At 42.4% G+C, this 24262-nt stretch overlaps 1 protein-coding gene across 2 annotated transcripts in view; it reads right to left on the bottom strand.

Annotated features, from left to right (window-relative positions):
• FGD4 (FYVE, RhoGEF and PH domain containing 4) overlaps positions 1–21491 on the bottom strand; it is a 102679-nt gene extending 81188 nt beyond the window's left edge. Inside the window, exon 1 of one of the 2 annotated variants that reach the window (XM_023752299.1) lies at positions 21289–21491. In XM_023752299.1, coding sequence (XP_023608067.1) covers positions 21289–21436 — 148 coding nt within the window. In that variant the 5' untranslated portion in view covers positions 21437–21491. The remainder of the gene's footprint in view (positions 1–21288) is intronic. The other variant, XM_014454031.2, reaches the window with a different exon arrangement.
• Positions 21492–24262: the final 2771 nt, after the last annotated feature.

Raw genomic sequence — 24262 nt, forward strand, 5'->3', positions numbered from 1 at the left:
CAGTCCACTTTTTCCCCATTCTCTTCACTCTCTCTCCTCTCAGCTGCAAAATCCACAGCCTAGCACACTGGGAGGCATACAACTTAGAAATATGGAAAAATCTTAAAGTGGTCATAAAATGGGATCTAATGTATTGCACTAATTAACAGTGCGGAGAATAGTCACATGTAGAATACCGCAGGCAGTTTTATTTCATTGAGACAAGTATGTTCTCTGTTTTGCCAAAGACTCCACACACCACATTCAAGCATTGTAGTGATCTTCACTTGGAGTGCGGGTGAATTTCCCGCCAAAATATAAGATGGCTCTGTCTTTTGGTTTTGTTCCATCCACCAAAAGGGTGGATTACAAACAAATATTTGGTAATACGCAGTTACAATCGGCCCGAGTTTACACGTTTCCCGCACTCCACCGCAAATCTATATGAACCGAGTTAAAGACGGCTCCCGCGGAGTACGCGCAATTCACGCGAGCCGACTTAACTCGTTTCCCGCAACCCAAGTGTTAAATCCAAGTGAATTAAAATACTGTTTTGAGAAACTAAACATACCATGAATGTAAAAGCACACCACTGCCCTTTCATTCTGCAGTCACAACCAGATGCAACTGTTCCTATGCTCTGTGGTCTCCCTTAGGGTTTAAACCTCAAAATCAGGCAAAAAACTTTATTCAATAAGAAAATTAACTTCTTTCGAGGACTTACAGCCCATATACCAACAGTGTATTAGAACAGCGGTCGCCAAACAGTGGTCCGTGAGGTCTGAAAGGTTGGCGACCGCTGGTTTAAGGAAGTAAAAACAACTAGTCCTCAAAATGGCCTTTTCTCAATTGATTTGTTCTTTAGACACCAAGAGGAGTTTATGTAAATGCAGTGCAATGCATAGCTTCAGACTGGGATACATTGATGCTAAGAGATACGCCCTTCAGTAACATACCCTCAAAAACATCCTGAATGTTACAAAAATATTTACAATCAGGGAACTACTAGCGCTTTAAACCTTACACCGTTTACAACATATTTGCTTGCAAATATTACTACGGTTCTTGCTACTATTAGCAATAATGGTGGTAATAAAATCTAACAATATTGTTCATTCTGTGCCAACTATGCACTAGGTGACGCACTTTGTATGCATTATTTCATTTGCTCCTCTTAAGTTTACGTAATAAAGTAAGGCTAGTGTTTTTTTATTTAAAGAATAGTTTACTGATTTTTAGTGAGAGAGGAAGGGAGAGGGAGAGGGAGAGGGAGAGAGAAACATTGGTGTGAGAGCACATCATCAATCAGCTGCCTCCTGCACATCTCCTTCTGGGGATCAAGCCCGAAACTCAGACATGTGCCCTGACCGGGAATCAAGCTGGAAACTTCCTGGTGCACGGAGGACACCCAACCACCTGAGCTGCACCAGCTAGGGCAAAGCTGGAATTTTTATGTCCATTATAAAGGTGAGTAAACTGAGGTGGTGTTAAGTGACAAGCTGATGTTAGATGTTATATATAGTTTGTACTAGTAAGTGCCTCTGGACAGGGACTCTAGCTCATACTCCTTTGACTTTCACTCAGCAGGTAATTAAATGATTACATCTCTGTTATATTACAGCTATTTGCTCTGACCCTGTACCTTTATATAAGGCAATACTGTGCAGCCAGGAGTTTCACAATACCCAACACACACAAAAATCCAAGTTAAGAAAAACAAGAGATCCAAGATAGCAGTGGAGTAGGTGAAAGTTACACTCACCTCCTCCCAGGACCAAACTGGAATATCGAAATATAAAACAATCAACTTGAAGAACCAACTGAAGACTAGCTGAACAGAAGTCTTATAATCAAGTATTTAAAGAAGAAGCCACATTGAAACTGATAGGAAGGGCGGACACAAAAAGAGCTGGCTAGCACCCATGTGCCATGGTTGAGAATCCGGAGGGCAAGCTCAGCTGTAAAGATTCCCCCTGAAGAGCATGGAGTTGAGACCAGAGACCCAGAGCTGGAAGAGGCGCCCACATAACATCTGGCTGTGAAAATCAGTGGGGATTCTGTATCTCCAATGGGGAGATACAGAAGTTTGCTAGAAACCCAAACACCCTCTTAAAAGGTCAACACACAAAATCACAGACACTCACCCTGGGCTCTGGAGAAGGGAGCAGCTTGGAGCAGAATAGAGTCTTGTGAAGAGAAACTGGGTTCTGTGGCCATGGAGAGAGAGCTGAAGGGACAGCGGCCAGGGTCCCTGTGCCAATTCCTTCTTCCAAACCCCAGACGCCACCATTCTTGAGTGAAGGACTCCCCTCCACAAGGTATCAGCCTGGAGGAATGCAATAGCCCCACCCTAACGACTCCACGTCCTGTGCCCTGAGGAGCACACACCCTGTGGAGGAGTCAGCTGCCTAGGCCCCGAGGGTGTGGGGGTTCTGAGTGTGTCAGAGACTATGTGGTATTGCTGGGAGGGGGGGGGGGCGGGGGGGGGGGATTGCCCTCCACCCTCACACCAGTCTAACCGGCACAACCTCCTCCTGAGAAATCCACTAGCCCCACCATCCCTGGAAGCCGCAGAATCCAGGACAGACTGAATTGTGTCCCTATAGGTCAGGGAACTTTTTTTTCCTTCACATGCCTGATAGGTGCAGAGCCCTTCCTTCACACAGCCACATCTTGGTCTGTTTGGGCCTGATAAAATCTGCTGGCCTCACCATGATAATTCCCTGAGACCCTGCCCCACAACAAAGGTCTGAGGCACCAGGTGGGTGGCAGCTAGCCTTGGTATACCCTGGGACTTCTGCTGAGTGGACCGAGACCCAGCACTGACACCGAGTTTGAATCAGTAACAGTCCGGTGGACACCACTGTCCTACCTTCTGCCTCCTGAGAACCTACCTCATGCAACTTGCATACCACCAGAGGCTCTTTCACTGACAGCCTCAGAGGAAACCAGCAGGCGGAGGCAGAGGGAGGCAAAATGGGAGTGGCTTGGGCCTTTTGCTGACCTGCCCCTGGGCTAGGTGCTGGTGGAAGCTGGCCTTGGTGCTCAGCTTGGCCCTTCCCATGTACACCCAGGCCAAGCAGAGGGAGCCACAAACTATGGATGGCTTTGTAGCACCAAACAGGTTGCCCAAAGCCAGTCACAGGCAGCGACAGACATTAACCTGCACCAGAGTCCCTCCCAAGAGGCCCCAGAACCAACCCACCCAGTGGTGAGCTTCAGACAACATCAGAGCAGAATTAGCTCCTCAAGAGGGAAGTCCAAAGGAGATCTCAGTGCCTGCTGAGGCAAATTCTGCCTTGTGTGGTAAGCTCCCGCACCGCAGCTCATACACTGTGGTCAGGGTTGATCCCCAGTCAGCCAGCATGAGGGTCGACTCTATGCACAGCCGGGCCAAGAGCAATCAAGATTTAACTACAATAGGTGGGCTCACATAACCCACACAAGGGGACATTCCTGGAACACCCAACTCAAGTGATCAAGGAGACTGCACCACTGGGTCCCATAAGATACCTAATACATAAGGCCATCCTACCAAGATGCACACCTAATATACAAAGACAAATACAGAGAGACAACCAAAATGGGAGACAAAGAAACATGCCCCAAATGAAGGGACACAGAAGAAATCTCTAGGAATAAAAAAAGAACACACAACTAAATGAGATGGAGACAAGCCATCTATTAGATACAGAGTTCAAAATAATGGTTATAACAATGCTCAAAAAACTTAGTGAGAACTTCAACAGCATGAAAAAGGATATAGAAACCATAAAAAAACCCACCAGAAATGAATAATACATTATCTGAATAAAGAACAGAAGAGAAGGAATAAATACTAGGTTAGATAAAGCAGTGAACTGGGAGACAAGGTGGCAAAAACACCCAATAAGAGCAGCAAGAAGAAAAGAGAATTTTTAAATACAATGATAGTTTAAAGGACCATTGAGACAACATGAACACAACAACATCCAAATCATGGAAGTCCTGGAAGGAGAAGAGAGAGAGCAAGGGATTGAGGACCTATTTGAAGAATTAATGACAGAACTTGGTGAAGGAAAAAGACACTTAAATCCAGGAAGTGTACTGGTATACAGTCCTAAACAAGATGAATCCAAACAAGCTCACACTTAGACACATTATAATTAAAATGACAAAGGTTAAAGACAAAGGGAGACATATCATAATTAAAGTGACAAATGTTAAAGACAAACAGCAAAAGAAAATCAGTTAGTTACCTCAAGGAAGGTCCCATAAGACTGTCAGCTTATATCTCAACAGAAACTTTCAGGCCAGAGGGATTGGCATGAAATATTCAAAGTAATAAAAAGCAAGGACCTACAACCAAGACTACTTTACCCAGAAAGGCTATCCTTTAAAATTGAAGGAGAAAGTTTCCCCAAACAAGAAAAAGCTAAAGGAGTTTAATACTACCAAACCAGTATTACAAAAAATGTTAAAGGGTCTTCTGCCTTAGCCACTGTGGCCCACTTGGTTGGTGCACTGAAGGATCAGGGATTCTATCCCCAGTCAGGGCATGTGCAGGAGGCAGCCAATCAATGTTTCTCTCTTTCTCTCCTTCTCCCTTCCTCTCTCTAGAGAATCAATGAAAAACATTTCCTTGAGTGAGGGTTAAAGAAATAAGGGTCTTATTTAAGAAGAAAGAAAGAAAAAAGAGAAATATAGCTATAAAAAATAAAAAGGAAATAAATATGTACCTATCAATAATTACTTTGAATGTAAAAGGCTTAAAAGCTCCAATCAAAAAGACATAGAGTAAATGAGTAGATAAGAAAACAAGATATATATCTATATATATCTATACACACACACACACACACACACATACATATACATACTGTCCAAAGAGACCCACCTCAGAACAAAAGACACACACAGACTACAGATAAAGGGATGGAAAACGATATTTCATGCAAATGTAAATTAAAAACAAAAAGTTGGGATAGCAATACTTATATCAGACTAGAGGCCCAGTGCATGAAATTCATGCACTCAGGGAGATCCCTCAGCCTGGCCTGTGCCCTCTCACACTCCGGGAGCCCCAGGGGATGTCCGACTGCCGTGGAGGCAGAAGAGGCTCCCGCCACTGCCGCTGCGTGCCAGCTGTGAGCCTGGCTTCTGGCTGAGTAGCGCTCCCCCTGTGGGAGCATACTGACCACCAGGGGGCAGCTCCTGCATTGAGTGTCTGCCCCTGGTGGTCAATGCACATCATAGCAACCAGTTGTTCCGCCATCAGGCCAAAGTCAGGCCCAAACCGGCTCTCTGACATCCCCCGAGGGGTCCTGGATTGCAAGAGGGCATAGGCCAGGCTGAGGGACCCTACCGGTGCAAAATCGGGGCTGGGGAGGAGCATCAGAGGTTGGCCAGCCAGGGACAAACCATGGGAGGGCTCCAGGGTGTGTCTGGCCCAACTCGCTCAGTCCTAATCGGCCAGACCTCAGCAGCAAGCTAACCTACCCGTCAGAGCGTTTACCTCCTGGTGGTCAGTGCACGTCATAGCGAGTGGTTGAGCAGCCTTCGCATATCATTTGAATATTACGCTTTGATTGGTTGAATGGCCAACCCGGATGACCAGACACTTAGCATATTAGGCTTTTATTATATAGGATAAGACAGACTTTAAAACAAAGGCTATAAGAGAAAAAGAAGGACATTACACAATGATAAAGAGATCAAACCAACAAGATAATATAACTCTTGTAAACATTTATGCACCCAACATAAGAGCACCTGAATATATAAAGCAAATCTTGACAGACATAAAGAGATCGAAAGTAATACAGTCATTGTAGGGGATTTTAACACCCCATTCATATCAATGAATAGATCTTCTAGAAAAAAATCAACCGGGAAACAGCAGCCTTAAATGACACACTAGATCAGATGGATTAACTGAAATATTCAGAGCATTTCATCCAAAGAAGCAGCATACATATTCTTTTAGGAACACATGGAACATTTTCTAGGCTAGACCATGTTAGGACACAAAACAAGTCTCAATAAACTTAAGACGACTGAAATCATATCTAGCATCTTCTCTGACCACAATGTTATAAAATTAGAAATCTATTAAGAGAAAAAAACCTGAAAAACACACAAGCATATGGGGGCTAAATAACATGTTACTAAACAATGAATGGGTAAAAATGAGATAAAGGAAGGAATCAAAAGATACCTTGAGACAAATGAAAATGAAAATACAACTACCCAAAAATCGGTGGGATGCTGCTAAAGCTTTCCTAAGAGGGAAGTTCATAGCATTATAGGCCTACTTCAAAAAACAAAATAAAACAAAAATCAAATAAACAATCTAACCTTACACTTTAAGGAACTAGAAAAAGAACAACAAAGACCAAAGTGAGAAGAAAGTAAATAATAAAGATCAGAAAGGAAAACTAAGAAAAATAATCCCATTTACAATTGCATAAAATAAAACCCCACCTAGGAATAAATTTAACCAAGGAAGTAAAAGACCTGTACTTGGAAAATTATAAGACACTAAAGAAAGAAATTGAAGAAGGTATAAATAAATGGAGGCATATACTGTGTCATGGACAGGAAGAATTAACATTGTTAAAATGTCCATAGTATGTAAAGCAATTTATAGATTCAATACAATTCTTATAAAAAACCAATGGGATATTTTACAGAACAAGAACAAATGACCCCAAAATTTTAAATGGAACTACAAAAGAATCCAAATAGCCATAGCAATCTTGAGAAAGGAGAACAAAGTTGGAGGAATGAAACGTACGTGGATGAAATCAAAACACTGTTCGGATCTAGGAAGGCAGGGAGAGTTAAGGCAGAGGCATAGAAATTGCTCTTCCCCTCTCTCGTCAATCCATGTCTATGGTCTTTAAGATAACTTGTTATGTAAAATTATTTATTTATCTAAGATGCACCTACACTGAGTTTATCTGAAAAATAAAGAAGTCGATATTAAGAAAAAAATTGTAAATGGAAGATTATAAGAGAGGGTTTTGCGTGCCAGCAAAAGTTACTGGCGTGCCATGTTTGGCATGCGAGCCAGGGGTTGCCCAGCCCTGGTCTATTCACTAAATGGTGTTGGAAAAATTAGACAGATACATGCAAAAACTGAAACTAGACCACATTCTTATACCATATATAAGAATAAATTCAAAATGGATTAAAAACTTAACTGTAAGACTCAAAACCATAAAAATCCTAGAATAAAACATAGGCAGTAAAATCTCAAACATTTCTCTTAGAAATACATTTTCTGATACATATCTTTGAGCAAGGATAACAAAAGAAAAAATAAGCAAATGCGAGTAATTAAGCTAAAAATTTTTTTCACAGCAAAGGAATCCATCCTATATAATAAAACCCTAATATGCAAATTGACAGAAAGGCAGAACGACCGGTCACTATGACATGCACTGATCACCAAGGGGCAGACACTCAATGCAGGAGCTGTCCCCTGGTGGTCAGTGCACTTCCACAGGGTGAGTGCCGCTCAGCCAGAAGCTAGGCTCATGGCTGTCAAGTGCAGCAGCAGTGGTGGGAGCCTCTCCTGCCTCTGTGGCAGCACTAAGGACCCCTTGGGGGATGTCCGACTGCTGGCTTAGGCCCGTTCCCCGTGGGCCGGCAGTCGGACATCCCCCGAGGGTTTCCAGACTGTGAGAGGGTGCAGGCTGGGTGGAGGGACCCTTCCCCCCGCGGCCCCCCCACCCCCAGTGCACAAATGTTGTGCACCAGACCTCTAGTCAACAAATAAAACAAAACAACCCACTGAATGGGAGAACATATTTGCCAATGATACAAAGGGTTAATATCCAAAAATGTTTAAAGAACTCATACAACTCAACAACAACAAAATCAAACAATTCAATTTAAAAATTGGCAAAAAATCTAAATAGACACTTCTCCAAAGAGGACATACAGATGGCCAATAGACATATGAGTGACCACATCTTCACTCATCATCAGGGAATGCAAGTTAAAACCACAATGAGATATCACCTCACACCTTTCAGAATGACAATCATCAATAAATCAACAAACAAAAAGTATTTGCGGGGAACTCTTGTGCACTATTGGTGGGAATAGATTAATGCAGCCACTGTGGAAAACAGTATGGAGTTTCCTCAAAAAATAAAAATAGAATTGCCTATGACCCAGCCATTACAGCTCTGGGTATATATGCAAAGAAGCCCAAAACAATATATCAAAAGAATATATGCACCCCTATGTTCATTTCAGTGTTATTTACAATAGCCAAGATATGAAAGCAACTCAAGTGCCCATCAATAGACAAGTGGATAAAAAGCTATGATACATATATACAAAGGAATACAACACAGCCATAAAAAAGAACAAAATCCTATTTGTGATTGTATGGATCTAGAGAGGGCATTATGCTCATTGAAATAAGCCAGTCAGAGAAAGACAAGTACCATATGATTTCACTTATATGTAGATTCTAAAGGACAATATAAACAAACAAAACAGAAACAGACTCAGCTATATAGAGAATAGACTATTGCTTCCAGAGAGGAGGAGGGTTGGGGGACTGGGTGAAAAAGGTGAAGGGATTAAGAACTACAAATTGGTAGTTACAAAATAGTCATGGGTATGTAAGTATAGTACAGAAAATATAGTCAATAATAACGTCATTATTATGTATGGTGCCAGGTAGCTACTGGAAATATCAGGGGAACATTTTGTAAAGTATATGATTGTCTAGCCACTATACTATACAGGTGAAACTATATATACTAATAAAGGCCTAGGTGGTCCTTGTGCCCTCGCGCGACACCCTCATGTTGTCACAAGATGGCCGGCAGGGGAGGGCAGTTGGGGGTGACCAGGCCGGCAGGGGAGGGCAATTAGGGGCCATTGGGCTGGCAGGGGAGCAGTTAAGTGTCAATTGGGCCAGCAGGTGAGCAGTTAGGGGGCGATCAGGCAGGCAGGCATTAGTGGTTAGGAGCCAGCAGTCCCGGATTGTGAGAGGGATGTCCGACAGCCAGTTTAGGCCTGATGTCTGTGGGATCGGGCCTAAACCTGCAGTCGGACATCCCCCAAGGGGTCCCAGATTGGAGAGGGTGCAGGCCGGGCTGACAGACACCCCCCTCCCCCTGCATGAATTTCATGCACTTGGCCTCTAGTCTATAATAATGAAAGCATAATATGCTAATTAGACTGGACGTCCTTCTAGACGACCTTCCAGATGAAGCTGGGGCTGCGAGGGAAGCCCAGGTCCTGGGTGCCTGCCGGCAGCCGGAGGGAAGCCTGCGTCCTGAGTGCTAGAGGGAAGCTGGTGCCAGCAGCTGGGGGAAGGAAGTCCTACTCTTGCACAAATTTTGTGCATTGGGCCCCTCGTACAAAAATAATATTAAATGTAAACTGTAATTGAAAAATATAAAAAGTAAATAAAATAAACATTTTTAAAGCATAAAAAAAGATAAGAATGTGAATCTTGATTTGGGATAACTGAACAGATCAAGGCAGAGTTCCAGATTTCCTTGCCTCTCACAGCTACGAAGCTCCTATACCCACTTGCTCTTCAGTTCTTCAGATTTCTTGCTGTACTGAGGCCGATAAGGCCTCTCCATTATAGACTCTTAGGTATTCTGTCTGGAAACCAATGGGCACACCTGCTTAGGTTCGCTCTGTGCTAGTCTAGTCCTAGTTAGCTCTGGGCTACATGGGTCTTGCTTCTGCTAGTCTTGACCCAGATCTCTTTAGGGCAGCGGTTCTCAACCTGTGGGTCACAACCCCTTTGGCGGTCGAACGACCCTTTCACAGGGGTCGCCTAAGACCATCCTGCATATCAGATATTTACATTACGATTCATAACAGTAGCAACATTACAGTTATGAAGTAGCAACGAAAATAATTTTATGGTTGGGTCACAACATGAGGAACTGTATTTAAAGGGCCAGAAGGTTGAGAACCACTGCTTTGAGGAGAGGTCAGAAAAGACCTCATGAAGAACTTTCACATCCATCACACCACATTTCACCTTCAGCATCCACAAAAGGTATGTAAGACATTCATCTGCATATTATAGTTTAAGAAAGTAAGGTTGAGCCCTGGCCAGTTTGGCTCAGTGGATAGAGCGTCGGTCTGTGGACTGAACGGTTCCAGGTTCGATTCTGGTCAAGGGCATGGACCTTGGCTGCGGGCACATCCCCAGTGGGGGGTGTGCAGGAGGCAGCCAATCGATGTTTCTCTCTATCCCTCTCCCTTCCTCTCTGTAAAAAATCAATAAAATATATTTTTTAAAAAAAGAAAAGAAAGTAAGGTTGGTAAATAGGGGTTAAGCCAAGAGTCAGACCAGGGTTTTTGATTCTGTGGCCAGTGCTTTCCACTACAGTTCTTTCTGGCCCTGTTGTCAGACTCACCTATGTTTTGCCTTGAAAATGGGCTCATGATCTGGAGCTGTGTTTCCAGTATTTCTGGGGCTGTGAGGACCCATCAGTTATTTGCTCCGTTTTGTCAAAGACTCCGCCCAACACATACATGCACTATAGTGATCTTAAATCCAAATTAATCGAAATACTGTTTTGAGAAACTACACATACTCTGTAAATCATTAACAACACTCCAGTTGTCACAGAAACAAGTTTAAGAAACACTCTGAGGTGTTTTTCTTAAATACATTTTTATTGATTTCAGAGAGGAAGGGAAGAGGAGAGAGATAGAAACATCAATGATGAGAGAGAATCATTGATTGGCTGCATTCTGCATGATCGGGGATCAAATCTGCAACCCTGGACATGTGCTCTGACCAAGAATCGAACCATGACCTGGTTCATAGGTTGATGATGCTCAAACACTGAGCCATGCTGGCTGGGCAACACTTTGAGTTTTAATGTCTCAGAATCTGCTCCAGGAAATCAGGAAATAATAAATGTCTTCAGAGTAAGCAAAAGCTCTATTCACTTCAAGAATTCTACCAAACCTGGGAATTATAACCTGCCACAGACCTCTAAGAACTGAAGTGCACACCCTCTCCCTAGCTGGAATATGTGCCAACTTTTATCTCTACTGAAAGACTAGATATAAGAGTAGGTTATGGATAATAGAAAAAAGGTTGAGTTGCATGTGTGCAATTCAACAAGCATTTACAGAGCACCTTATAAGGATTAGTAGCAGGGTCGGTTAGCGCCAGGCACTGTGTAGAACCATTAAGATCCTCAATCTGCTCTCAAGTAGAAAGACTACAATGTTCCTCAATCAGGGGACTGCAAACTACAGAACTCCAGTCCCTCCGTGGGAAGATTAAAACACCCCTGAATTGGAGGTCTGCAATCCACAGCTCGCAGGCCAAATTTAGCCCACGACTTATTTTTGTCAATAAAATTGTATTGCAATACAGTGACACTCATTCTTTTACATATTGGGTATGTCGCTTTTCACTACATTGGCAGCATTGAGGAGCTGCAACAGAACCCACATGGCCGGCAAAGCCTAAAATATTTATGATCTGGCCCTTTACAGAAAAGGTTTGCAGACCTTGACCTAAATAATCAAGGCAACAAACCATGGGTGAGTGCTATAAGTGGTATAATACAATACTATGTTATAATATGCCAGAGGCCTGGTGCATGAAATTTGTTCACTTGGCGGGGGTTGGGGGTCCCCTCAGCCCAGCCTGTACCCTCTCTCAGTCCGGGAGCCCTCGGGGAATGTATGGCTGATGGCCTAGGTCCTCTCCCACGGGGAGCGGGCCTAAGCCGGAAGTCAGACATCCTTAGTGCTGCCGTAGAGGTGGGAGAGGCTCCCGCCACCGCCACTGTGCTCACCCGGCTCAGGGCTTCTGGCTGAACAGTGCTCCCCCTGTGGAAGCGCACGGACCACCAGGGGGTAGCTCCTTCATTGAGCATCTGCCCCCTGGTGGTCAGTGCACATAGCGACTGGTCAACCAGTCGTTCAGCTGTTCAGTCAATTTGCATATTAGCCTTTTATTATATAGGATTAGTACTATAAGCAACCTTGATTCTGTCCCCAGCCAGCAATGTGAACTTTGGCAAGTAAAAACCTGTAGGTTTCTTGGAACCACCGACACAGGGGACTCTGGGGTGTATTTGGTAAATTAACAGTGCTCTTTAGAGTATCTTCAATTTCTTATTGGTCTAAATCCCATAGGCATAGCATGCTACTGATTCTGTTGCCTCCCTAATTATTTTTAGCAAAAGGGATCTTCCCCACCCATCTACTGCATGTGATCCAATAAGTCAATAGGGCATGCTTCCTGGTCAGTGGTGCTCAACCAGGATCACCTGTGGGGATGCAATACCTGGGCTGCACCCCAAGCCAATGGAACCACACACTGGGGGGCGAGGGGCCCAAGGATCATTGTGTCTTAAAGCTTCCCAGGTGATTCCAATGTGCAGTCAAGGCTGAGCACCACCCTTTCTGTTATCATGGTAACAGGTTTGGATCAAATTAGTGTCTGCAGGGGAAGTTAAATGAAATGGATTCAATCATTTTAAACTGTTAAACTGAAGTTTCACCAAAATTACATCCTAAAGTGGGGATATCATGAAGACGTGGTGAAATTTTAATAGAAATGACGTAGGTTCACAGCATTGCCTGACTCCTCTGAAAGTCACAGCCAATAGCCCAGCCAGCGTGGCTCAGTGGTTGAGCATCGACCTGTGAATCAGGAGGTCACAGTTCGATTCCCGGTCAGAGCACATGCCCGGGTTGTGGGCTCGATCCCCAGTGTGGGGTGTGCAGGAGGCAGCTGATCAATAATTGTTTGTCATCGTTGATATTTCTGTCTCCCTCTCCCTTCCTCTCTGAAATAAAAATATATTTGAAAAAAAAAGTCACAGCCAATGTATTTCTGTCCAGTGTGAGACCTTCTTTATCATGTGGTAGACAAAATATGATTATCTGACTTTAGAATCTACTACTAAAAATAACCTAGACCTCACTGGTTTATACGAAAAGCTACCAATTAGGACTCTTGAGAATTCAGAAGAGGGAGATGATTTCTGGCTGATGCAGAGTATGGCAAGCTCTGTTATGAAAGGAGAAACTTCTGAAACAATTAAAAACTTTTACTGACTGACTTCATAAACTCTGAAAGAAATAAAAACAGATGTAGGAAAAGAACTTGAAGGGCAAGAGATAGTTGTGTGTGTGTTTTTTCTAAGAGCTTCAGCCCACACTTATTTCCTCAAGATGTCTGGTTCATAAATTAACAGATTCTTGGCTTTTCCTCTTCCTTCTACCCACTGCCAAACTATTTTCCATTTACTCACAATAAATTTATCTGCAGATCCAAAAAGAAGAAGAAAACCAAACTGGCCAAGGTTTCATAAGGCTGCAAAAGGATGTTGCTAAAACCAAACAGAATTGTTTTAATTATCTTCATCACAAGTAACCAAGAATGGGCTACTGTTTCTCTTCACAAAAGGGAATATACATGCTTTTTCTAAACAAATCCTTCCCGACCTTGCTTGGGTTTTTATTAATTTTGTAACTGCTTTTCTGGTTTATTTTTCTGAACCTGATTTCTCTAAGCCTGATTCCCAGCAGCTAAAACATCCCAGCCTAACATTCTCTGTAAACTATTTTCTGGGCGTTTCTGCCTATTTCATATTGCCTATTTCAAATTACCAGCCCACGTACACTTCTCAGCTCACTGTCCTCCAACTCTTGGTTTTGCAGTTACTGACACTGTTCATGCACTTTTCAAACCGAAATTTAGCTTCACAGCAATAATGGAGAAAACGAACAAGGAGGAAAAGCTCCGTAAGGCCAGCCAGTTCTTCACTTTGAAAGCTACTTTTTTTAACGGTGCCAGTTCTAGCCATGGACAGGGTCAGCCAAACCAGTCATAAGCAAGGCTATGTTTATTGGAAGAGCATCCTCCCTGCCCCCCACCCCAGAGAAAACAGGGTGTATTAGTAAAACTAGAGGTCAAATTTTAACATGATAATTTATTTAAGTTGGACCGTGAGAAAGTTATTTAACTTCCTTATAAATTAGAAGTTTTTACTGCTCTAGTGACATTGCTTAGATACCAGTCACAGGTAGGTAGATGCAGACTTCCAAATGCTTCCATTTGACATTGCCATTTTTAAAGATATATCTGACAAAGGAGGTGGCTTTCTAAAAAGGTCTTGGTGCCAGGCTCTCCTGCATCCCAACCTTCCTGGTCATACTGATACTCTCTCCTTTAAGACAAGCATGAATATAAATCCCCTTTTACTACAATTTTAATATTCCACAGCTTACAAAGTTCGATATTTGCTTTCCTTACTCCCTGCTGAGTAATCAGACCAGCCTCATATTTTTCCACCCCGGCTAGATTCTAGACCAGGAGCACAATAGCATTGTGTATTCGGCTTCTAACAGTGTAGAGGATTGTTTCAGTCATACAGAACTTAAAAAACAAATACTGCTTCTAGCTTATGTATTATTTCCCATATTTTCTCTGGCTGACAGAGGAAGGAAGTTAAGAAGAAAAATAAGCCAATTCATCAAAGATAACCACTTTTCTAATTCTGAATTTTAAAACTACATTACATAAAGTGAGGTTTGGTTAAGTCTAATATGATTGCTCCAACAACAACAAAAAAGTTGAACTATTTTATTCATTCACTGATAAAGCCCATCTTATTACTCCCTTCCTTAAAATTCTTTATGCAGAACTGCAAGCTCTGAAGGAAAACTCTAACTTTCATAAAGGACCCTTCACCATCAGGCTTCAACCGACCTTCATATCTACCTCCTCACAGCCATGCACCACTAACCTCCTGCCACATTCCAATCTTCTCCATTCCTGGAACGTGTCTCTGCACGTTTTTGCATAAGTTGGTTCCTTTAGTTTGATAGTCTTTCTTTAAACACACTGAGTTCCAATGTCACCATTTTGCTCCCCCTTTTCTATTCTCCAAACATGTCTTTCATACCTCTCCTATGGCATTTGTCATGCACAATCACTGCTTCTAGATGTCTATGGTAGAAACAAACTTAAGGTTCCTTCAAGACAGGAATATTAAAAGTTTCAGGATTGAGTCTAGTGAATACATTAATATTTTCTGTCTCTAAGCATGTCTTGTTACCACTGTCTTGTGTCTAATAGTTAATCTATTTTGAACTAAAGAGGTAGACAAAATATCTCCTTTGCTCAATATTCTTTTTCAGTATTTGCTAATTTGCAGTCTAAATTAGCAACTCTGATAAAAGCCAAGAAACAAAATTTTGGTGGGCAATGTTAAAAGAGAAAAACTGATGATATGGCATATAAATTTGGAACTCCACCAGTTCAACAATCCTTGGCTTATATTTATAATCATTTTCAATCTTTTTATATTTCTTTTTACTATGTAATCAAAATAGATTTCATATTTCTAAGAAGTCATGTGATCTAATTATGTCATTATTATTCAGATTAAGGATATTCTTATACAGCGAATAATAATTCACAAAATTTAACTGTTAATTATAGATTTTAAAATGCAGGTCAATTTCTACTTATCTAGATGGATTTAGAAATGAATTGCATGAGTATAAATATATAAATAATCCTCACACTTTAATTCATGCACTGGTTTTCTACCCTGTCAAATCAAGTTTTACAAGAACATTTACAGGAAACATTTTTAAATTGTTACATTTTATTCTATCTTCTTTCTTTCCCTACCTCTCCAGGGGAGTTCAAAGAGTTAAATGCCTTTAGTGCAAGAGAAAAAAAAGAAAAAAGAAAAAAATGCACACCCTTAATACATAGCAAACCATCTTAAATAGTTTTTCTTCATCTTGCCACAATTTTCTCCATGCAGACAATCTGTCCCCCAAATTTCTTGGTCTCACACTCCAAAAATCCTTCCATCTGTTTTCTTCTCTCCCAACAGAGGCCCATAACTGTAATCCAAACCATTTCTTTCTTTCTTTATTAAGTTGCTCCGCTTACTTATGCATTCACTGGTTGCTCCTTGTACTGTATGTGTCCTGACCAGAGATCAGACCCCCAACCTTGGTGTATCTGGACAACGCTCTACCAGTAGTTCTCAACCTTCCTAATGCTGCGACCCTTTAATATGGTTCCTCATGTTGTGGTGACCCCCAACCATAAAATTATTTTCGTTGCTACTTCATAACTGTAATTTTGCTACTGTTATGAATCGTAATGTAAATATCTGATATGCAGGATGTATTTTCATTGTTCGCGACCCACAGGTTGAGAACCGCTGCTTAACCAATTGAGCTACCTGGCCAAGGCCCAAACCATTTCTAGTGGCCAAACCATTTCTTGAGCCCATCAGTAGACTCCAGTCTCATTACCCTCTCCTTATGCTCAGCTCTTTATAACTGATCAACTGAGCTTCTCAGGCAATGAGAAGAAACTCATTACTCAGATTCTGCTCAACAAGTGAGACCAGAAAGTAGTAAGTAGAATATTTACTCTGCAAAAGGGAATTCAGGGGAAGAAACAGAGAACACTATAAATATTTATAATTAACTTCTCTTATTTTTTTAAATTGTTTTGTTGCTTAAAGTATTACAAAGAGTATTACATATGTCTCCTTTTTTCCCTGCCCTTTACAATCCCCCAGCCTCCCCTACCCCCCAGTGTCTTATGTCCATTGATTATGCTTATATGCATGCATACAAGTCCTTTGGTTGATCTCTTACCCCACACCCCACCCTCCACCCCCACCCCTCAACCCTCCCCGGCTTTCCCGCTGTAGTTTGACAGTCTGTTCGAGGCAGCTCTGCCTCTGTATCTATTTTTGTTCATAAGTTTATAATGGTCTTTATTATCCATGAGTGAGTGAGATCATGTGGTGTTTTTCCTTCATTGACTGGCTTATTTCATTTAGCATAATGCTCTCCAGTTCCATCCATGCCGTTGCAAACGGTAAGAGTTCCTTCTTTTTTACAGCAGCACAGTATTCCACCATGTAGATGTACCACAGTTTTCTAATCCATTCATCTACTGATGGGCACTTAGGCTGTTTCCAGACCTTAGCTATGGTGAATTGTGCTGCTATGAACATATGGGTGCCTATGTCCTTCCTGCTCATTTAGCTTTAAATTTGCAAACAGAAAAGGTCTATGAATATTAGAAATATATGCATTCATTCAGCAAATATGAATGAAATACCCAGTATCTATCAGTACCTAGTATAAACCCTTCAGATATAGCTGTGAACCACACAACAAGCATTTCTATAACTGCTAGATATTAGATAAAATATAGCGCTAAGAGGCCTGGCTGGTGTGGCTCAGTGGTTAAGCATCAACCTATGAACCAGGAGGTCAGAGTTCAATTCCCAGTCAGGGCACATGCCCAGTTGTGAGCTCGATCCCCAGTGTGGGGTGCGCAGGAAGCAGCCGATTAATGATCCTCTCTCATCATTAATGTTTCTCTTTTTCCCTCTCCCTTCCTCTCTAAATCAATAAAAATATATCTATAATAATAAAAGTGTAATATGCTAATTAGACCAGACATCCTTCCAGATGAAGCCAGGCTGCAAGGAAAGCCTGGGTCCTGGGTGCCAGAGGGAAGCTGTGCCGCAGCCAGGGGGGGAAGAAGGCCTACTCTTGCACAAATTTGTGCATCAGGCCTCTAGTTAAAAATAAAGTGCTATGAGGAAAATAAAGCTGAGTAAAGGAACTAGAGCAGCCGTGGGCAAACTACGGCCCGCGGGCCGGATTCGGCCCGTTTGAAATGAATAAAACTAAAAAAAAAAAAAGACCGTACCCTTTTATGTAATGATGTTTACTTTGAATTTATATTAGTTCACACAAACACTCCATCCATGCTTTTGTTCCGGACCTCCGGTCCAGTTTAAGAACCCATTGTGGCCCTCGAGTCAAAAAGTTTGCCCACCCCTGCACTAGAGAGTGCTGTTGGGTGAAGGGCTGCTATTGTTTGTAAGGAGTTCCAGGAAAGCTTCTCTGAACGGATGACAGCTGAGTAGAGACATGAAGGGAGTGAGGCACACAAATATTTGGGGGATTAGCATTCCTAGCGAAGGGTAAAACCACAAAAGTCCCAACAGTAACATAGTCAGTGATGTGTTTATACGGAAATAAGGAAGACAACACAGGTAGAGGAGAATGATCAGGGAGGAGCCTGTCTGGCACTGAGTCAGAGAGTTCACAGGACAGGACAGGTACGGCCTTGCATATCACGGAGAGGACAGAGAGGGAACCCACTGGAGGGTTGAGCAGACGAGTGACAATAATCAGTTTTCACTCAGGCTGCTGGGTTGAGAAGAGACGTCAGAAGGTCAAAGGTAGGAAGAAGCTACTGAAGTAATCCAAGGGAAAGTTGAGTGTGGCTAGAACCAGGGAGGCCTTGTGATATGGTCAGTGTGATGTCTTTTAAGCAGGATTTGCCAACAATTTCATGTGTGTAAGGGAAAAGATCCAAGCAAGACTAAGGACTTTGGCCTAAACATTTTTTTTAAAAAGTTATATGATGATATGGAGAAAACTGAGCCCATAGTGAGTTTGTGTTTTTATTTTTAGTTTAAATTAAAAAAAAAATCTTGTTTGTATTCATTGTCTAAGGGGAAATATTCATTTTCTCTCTACCAGGTTTTCATAATCACCATGTAGAATGACCAACTAATGCTGTATTTCTTATCAAAGGTGTTTTGCTTTTGCCTGCTTCAACATATGGCCAAGTAACTACAGACCTGAGTCATTTAAAGAAAAATCACCTCAGAAGAGTCTGATCTAAGTAGAGCTTACCAAGTACTGTGGTAGAGGGTCAGTCAGACAACATTTAAATCAGGGTGAAGTCCGGCTGATGTTGCTCAATGGTTAGCATCAACATATGAACCAGTAGGTCACGGTTCGATTCCCGGTCAGGGCACATGCCTGGATTGTGGGCTCGATCCCCAATGGGGGGCGTGCAGGAGGCAGCCGATCAATGATTCTCTCTCATCATTGATGTCTTTCTCTCTCTCTCACTCCCTCTCTGAAATAAATAAAATATATATATATATAAATCCAGTGTGAAGACCTTTACAAATATATTTCAGGCCAATAAAAATTAGCTCCCTATTTTATAAAGAAGAAAGAGCACAGAGAGTAAAGATGATAAATCAGACAAGGGTAGGGATGGATAGATCTACAAGCACCTAGGAAAAAGCCATTTTATTTTCAGAATGAATGTTGTTCTAATGTCTAAGGAGAGTTGGTCAAAGTTAAATCTTAATTTTGGATTGCACTTTAATTTACAGTTTGGATACATATCAAGGACAATATTATCATCCTGCAAAGACAGAAAGAATACTTCCTACTGAGTCATGCATCACAATCTATTTTTCAGTGTTTGCATGAGTTTGCCTACAAGCACAGGTTTTAAAAAGAAAAGTTTCTTCAAGTAATAAAAAAAAAGACAACAAAACTTTTAAAAACCACATGTATACTAAATATGTATATTTACATTTTTTTCTGAGGCAATAAAAGAACCCAGTAGAGTGGAGAGGAAGTTCTCACTACATTACTGTCTGTTCAGTTTAGAAAACTTCAAAGGAACTTCTAAAGCCACCTCTTTGCAGCAGTGTCACTACAGGGAGTTGTCCATTACTGGAGAAAATTCTAGCAGCAGTTCTTCCTTCTGCGAAGAGCTGCCTTCCAGGAGGGAATACTAATGCTCTCTCATCATCCCTGACTGTTTGAAGATTGAATAAGAAGAAACAGAAGCTGCTTCAGGAGAAAAGAGAACTTCACTGATGGAGCAAGAAAGTACTTCCCTTTGGCCACATTAAAATTTTTTCATATTTGCCCTAGCCGGTTTGGCTCAGTGGATAGAGCATCAGCCTGCGGACTGAAGGGTCCCGGGTTCGATTCTGAACAAGGGCGCATGCCCCGGTTGCAGACTCCATCCCTAGTAGGGGGCGTGCAGGAGGCAGCCAATCAATGATTCTCTCTCATCGTTGATGTTTCCATCTCTCTCTCCCTCTCCCTTCCTCTCTCTGAAATCAATAAAAATATATTTTAAACAAATTTCATATTTAGAATGCAATGATAAACCATGAAGAGATCATAGGAACTTTGAATTTTATGCAAAAATGGTGGAAACCCTGCAAAGAATTCGAGGCCCCTGCCTGGATGGTAGAGGAAACCAGGGCAGGCAGGGAGGGACTGGGCTACTCATTCTCTTTCTCTAGCCAGGCTGGGACCTGGGAACAGAGCCAGCCCAGGCGGTGCAGCTGCAGGCTGCAGTGCTGGGACCCATCCCACCCTTGGGCTTCCACACAAAGTTGAAGCCCCTCTGAGGAAAAGTAACACCACCAGGAAGAGAATCCTGGTAACTCTGAAGACTGCCTGGCCCAAGTTCAGTTTGCCTTATTTAGCAGTGTAAACATTCTTCAGGAAGGTTTGTATCCATGCAGAAACAATGGGGAAAATAGCTACACAAACTAACCCATTTCAGTTTTTAAAAACATTTTTAGCAAACAGACTGTCGAATCTCAGAGGGAAGGTGGGGGTGGGTGGGAAGAGATGAACCAAAGAGCTTGTAAGCATGTACGCACAACCCATGGACACAGACAATAGGGTGGGGAAAGCCTGGGGGGGGAGGGGCGGGAATGGGCTAGAAGGGGTCAAAGGGGGCGGGGGGAGGGGACATATGTAATACTTTCACAATAAAAATTAATATATCTTTTTAGCAAAAATTTCCTATCACATGATTACATTTCTACCACACCATAGCATTTCATTCCTCTTTGAAAGAATCAATTTCTCATTAATATACTGTAGAATAGTAGAGGAAAAACAGTGGCTTAATAGCACTAACAATTTAAAATAACAAACCCATGCCTGTCTCTACAATGTTATCTTATATGGAAAAACAAGTCACACCCACTCCCCTGAACTTTGCTAAGACAAGAAGATTGGGACTTTGTTTCAACAGAACAGTGCTCCCAAGCTGCAGAAGTAGGAAAGGATTAGTGGTAAACATTGCTTAGCTTTGCTCAACACCAGAAGCAGAAGAAAAAACGAAAACTTGCCTTCTTCTGCATTCAAACTTTCAAACTGTTTCTAAATGTAAATGTTACCAAAAGAATGAGGCAGAGGAACAGACTACTAAACAGATTTCAATTTCACAAGCCCAAAAGAAGCCTGCTGGAAGAGAAACCTCATGGACACAGTACATATTTCTAATGCTGAAGCTGAAAAATAATGTGAACCTTATTCTTAACTTTAAAACAAAACCAAACTGCCACTTCAATGTCCCTCAGCATACTGTATTCTAAACTGACCCCACACAGCTGAAGGAAAACAAAACAAAACAAAAAACAAGAGAAAGATACACTAGAAAATGAAACTACTTACCTTGGTCAGTGGACATGATTTCACATAGATTGATAATTAGCCTACTCTGGTCTGATAAGAAAATATCTGGCTTCACTCTTTTAAAGTTCATGTGATAGAATCTCACTCCTGGCTTTAAAGCCTGTGGTAGACTGGAGATCACACACATCAGCCAGGAGCTCAGACCGGAGCGCTTTAACTTCAAGGCATTCTTAGAGCTCTCGGCTCAGAGACAACCTCATGCATAATATGCCACACCTCCCCCAGAGGAAGGGCCGGCGCAGTGTTTTTCATGAGACCAAGTAGATGAGAATGGAGAGACTGCTATTTATTACAGTAAAATAAACAACAACGGAGGCACATGGAAGTCTCAAACACACTACAAATACATTTGGGAATAGGATGGTTAAGAAACTAATTCCTTAACCATTAGTAATGGCCTAAAAAAGCTGACATGAACACAGTTTGTTTCCACTGTAACTGGGTACAGAAGTTACAGATTCAGGATTCACAGGCTTAAGATGTTACAATGTCATTTTGTGTGACCTCAAATGTTATTTTACCACTTAGGACTTTCCATTTTAGCCCAGCTCGTGGACCTTGATGAAGCCATAGTGCAGTGTGAATAAATAATTCTCATGAAACTTCCTAAGGAAACCAAGTTCCATATGTAATTTCAGAACACTGTTTTACTGGTAAAATATTTATTATTTCTTTTTGTATATCTTATAAGCTTATACCATTTCATCAGTACTTCAGGTCACTTGGATGGCATTGGAACATGCATGGCCTGTTCCCAGCTCCCCCAGAATTTGTATTTCTCACAAGCTCCCAGGGGTCACTGACACTGCTAGTCTGGGACTGTATTTCAGGGACCACACAAGAAGAACCACGGGCGCAGACACTTGCTTGTTTAAAGGGTGAACAACTCACTCCCCCGATGGCCGAAAGCTCTGGTTCAATTGCACCTGCTTAGGAATTGCTTAAAGTCAGGGCAGGGGACAAGGCTTAGGATAAGGTATGAGGGAGGATTATGTGCATATTCAAATGGGATGCACAGTTACTTCTACCTACTCATCAGGAAATGGGTTACCAACTTGACAAGTATGTGTGTGTTTTTAATTTTATTTTTCAGTTACAGTATACATTCAGTATTATTTTATATTTGTTTCAGGTGTACAGTCATAGTGGTTAGACAATCATATACTTTACAAAGTGATCCCCCTGATATTTCCAGTGCCCACCGGACACAATACATAGTTATTACAACATTATTGACTCTACTAGAGGCCCGGTGCATGAAAATTTCGTGCCCTGGGGGGGGGGGGGGGGTGCGTCCCTCAGCCCGGCTAGCACCCTCACAATCCAGGACCCCTTGGGTAGGGTCCCTAGGCCTGGCCTGAGATCAGGGCCAATCAGGGCTTTCCTTCCCCCAGCTCTGCGGGCAGCTGGCCCCATCCCTGCCACTGCCACTGCTTGCCATCTGTGCAGTGCTGCCCCCCACCCCCCGCCCCTGCTCCTGCCACTGGTGGCCTCCCTCTATAGGCAACAGGCTGGGGTGTGATGGCTTGGCTGGCCTGGGCCTCCCTCTGAGGGGCGATCGCTGGCCAGCCGCACACCTGACACAGAGTTGCCACCGGTGGCCTGGGCCTCCCTCTTTCTTTGCTTGGGGGCAGGGCCAGCAGGTGCAGTCTGCCTACCTGATTGCCCCTAACTGCTGGCCTGCTTACCTGATCACCCCTAACCACTTGCCTGCCTACCTGATTGCCCCTAACTGCTGGTCTGCTTACCTGATCACCCCTAACCACTCTGCCTGCATGCCTGATCGCCCCTAACCACTTGCTTGGGGGCAGGGCCAGCTCGGTGAGGGGCCATGGTGGTTCTGGTCTCTGGTCGTCCTGGTTGTTCTGCTTATGGTGGCTGGCCTTTTATTAGATAGGATTCCCTATGCTGTGCTTTACATCCCCGTGACTATTTTCTAACCACCAATTTGTCGTTCTTAATCCCTTCACCTTTTTCACCCAGCCCACCAACCCCTCTCCCCTCTGACAAGCATCAGCTTGTTCTATGAGTCTTTTTGGATTTTGTTTGCTCGTTTATTTTGTTCTTTCGAGTCCATATATAAGTTAAAATCATATGGTATTTGTCTTTCTCTGACTTATTTTACTTAGCATAATACCCTCTAAGTCTATCTATGCTGTAGCAAATGGTAAGATTTCATTCTTATGGCTGAGTAATAGTCCATTGCATATATGTACCATGAGTTTTTATCCACTTTCCTATTCATGGGCACTTGGGTTGCTTCCATATCTTGGCTATTGTAAATAACACTGTTTTGAACATAGGGTTGCATATATGTTTTCGAATTAGTGTTTTGGATTTCTTTGGATACATATCCAGAAGTGAAATTGCTGGTTCATTATCAACTTCTGCCGGGAGCCGGTCCATCCTTGCTGCTTGACACAGTTGCTGCAGGAAAGAAACATCTGCACAGCATATGTTTCAAGGGACCTGGCATATATAGCATATTGTTCTTAATATGTTTGCTCTCTTTAGCGCCATGTGTTTTAACCAAGGTCACCTCTCCGAGAAAGGTTGTTTCCCCAGTTGGGGATCTTTCCCTGAGGTTAGGGAGGGGATACAACCCCTTAATTAAGTGCCAGGCGGGTAGTTAAGCTACATAATCTTTACTCCCTGGAATGGAGATAAGAAACGCCCTAACCTTTGTAATAGAAATTGACAGGATTAAAATCGGCTGGTATAAATATGGATGTAACAAGACAATAAACATCAGATCCTCGTCAGTTCCTAACCAGAACTCCGACCAGAACTTTGGCTGGAGATCCTGGCTAGAGGTCCTGACTAGGCTGCTGATCAACTGAAGGCTGTCTTCGTGTCATTCCTTCTTCGCCGACTCCGTCCACACCTTACATATCCAGAAGTGAAATTGCTGGTTCATTATCAACTTCATAATTCTTAATAAATTTGTTTGCAT

This window comes from Myotis lucifugus, unplaced genomic scaffold, assembly GCF_000147115.1.
Source record: "Myotis lucifugus unplaced genomic scaffold, Myoluc2.0 scaffold_30, whole genome shotgun sequence".
In the NCBI taxonomy this organism is placed as follows: Eukaryota; Metazoa; Chordata; class Mammalia; order Chiroptera; family Vespertilionidae; genus Myotis; species Myotis lucifugus.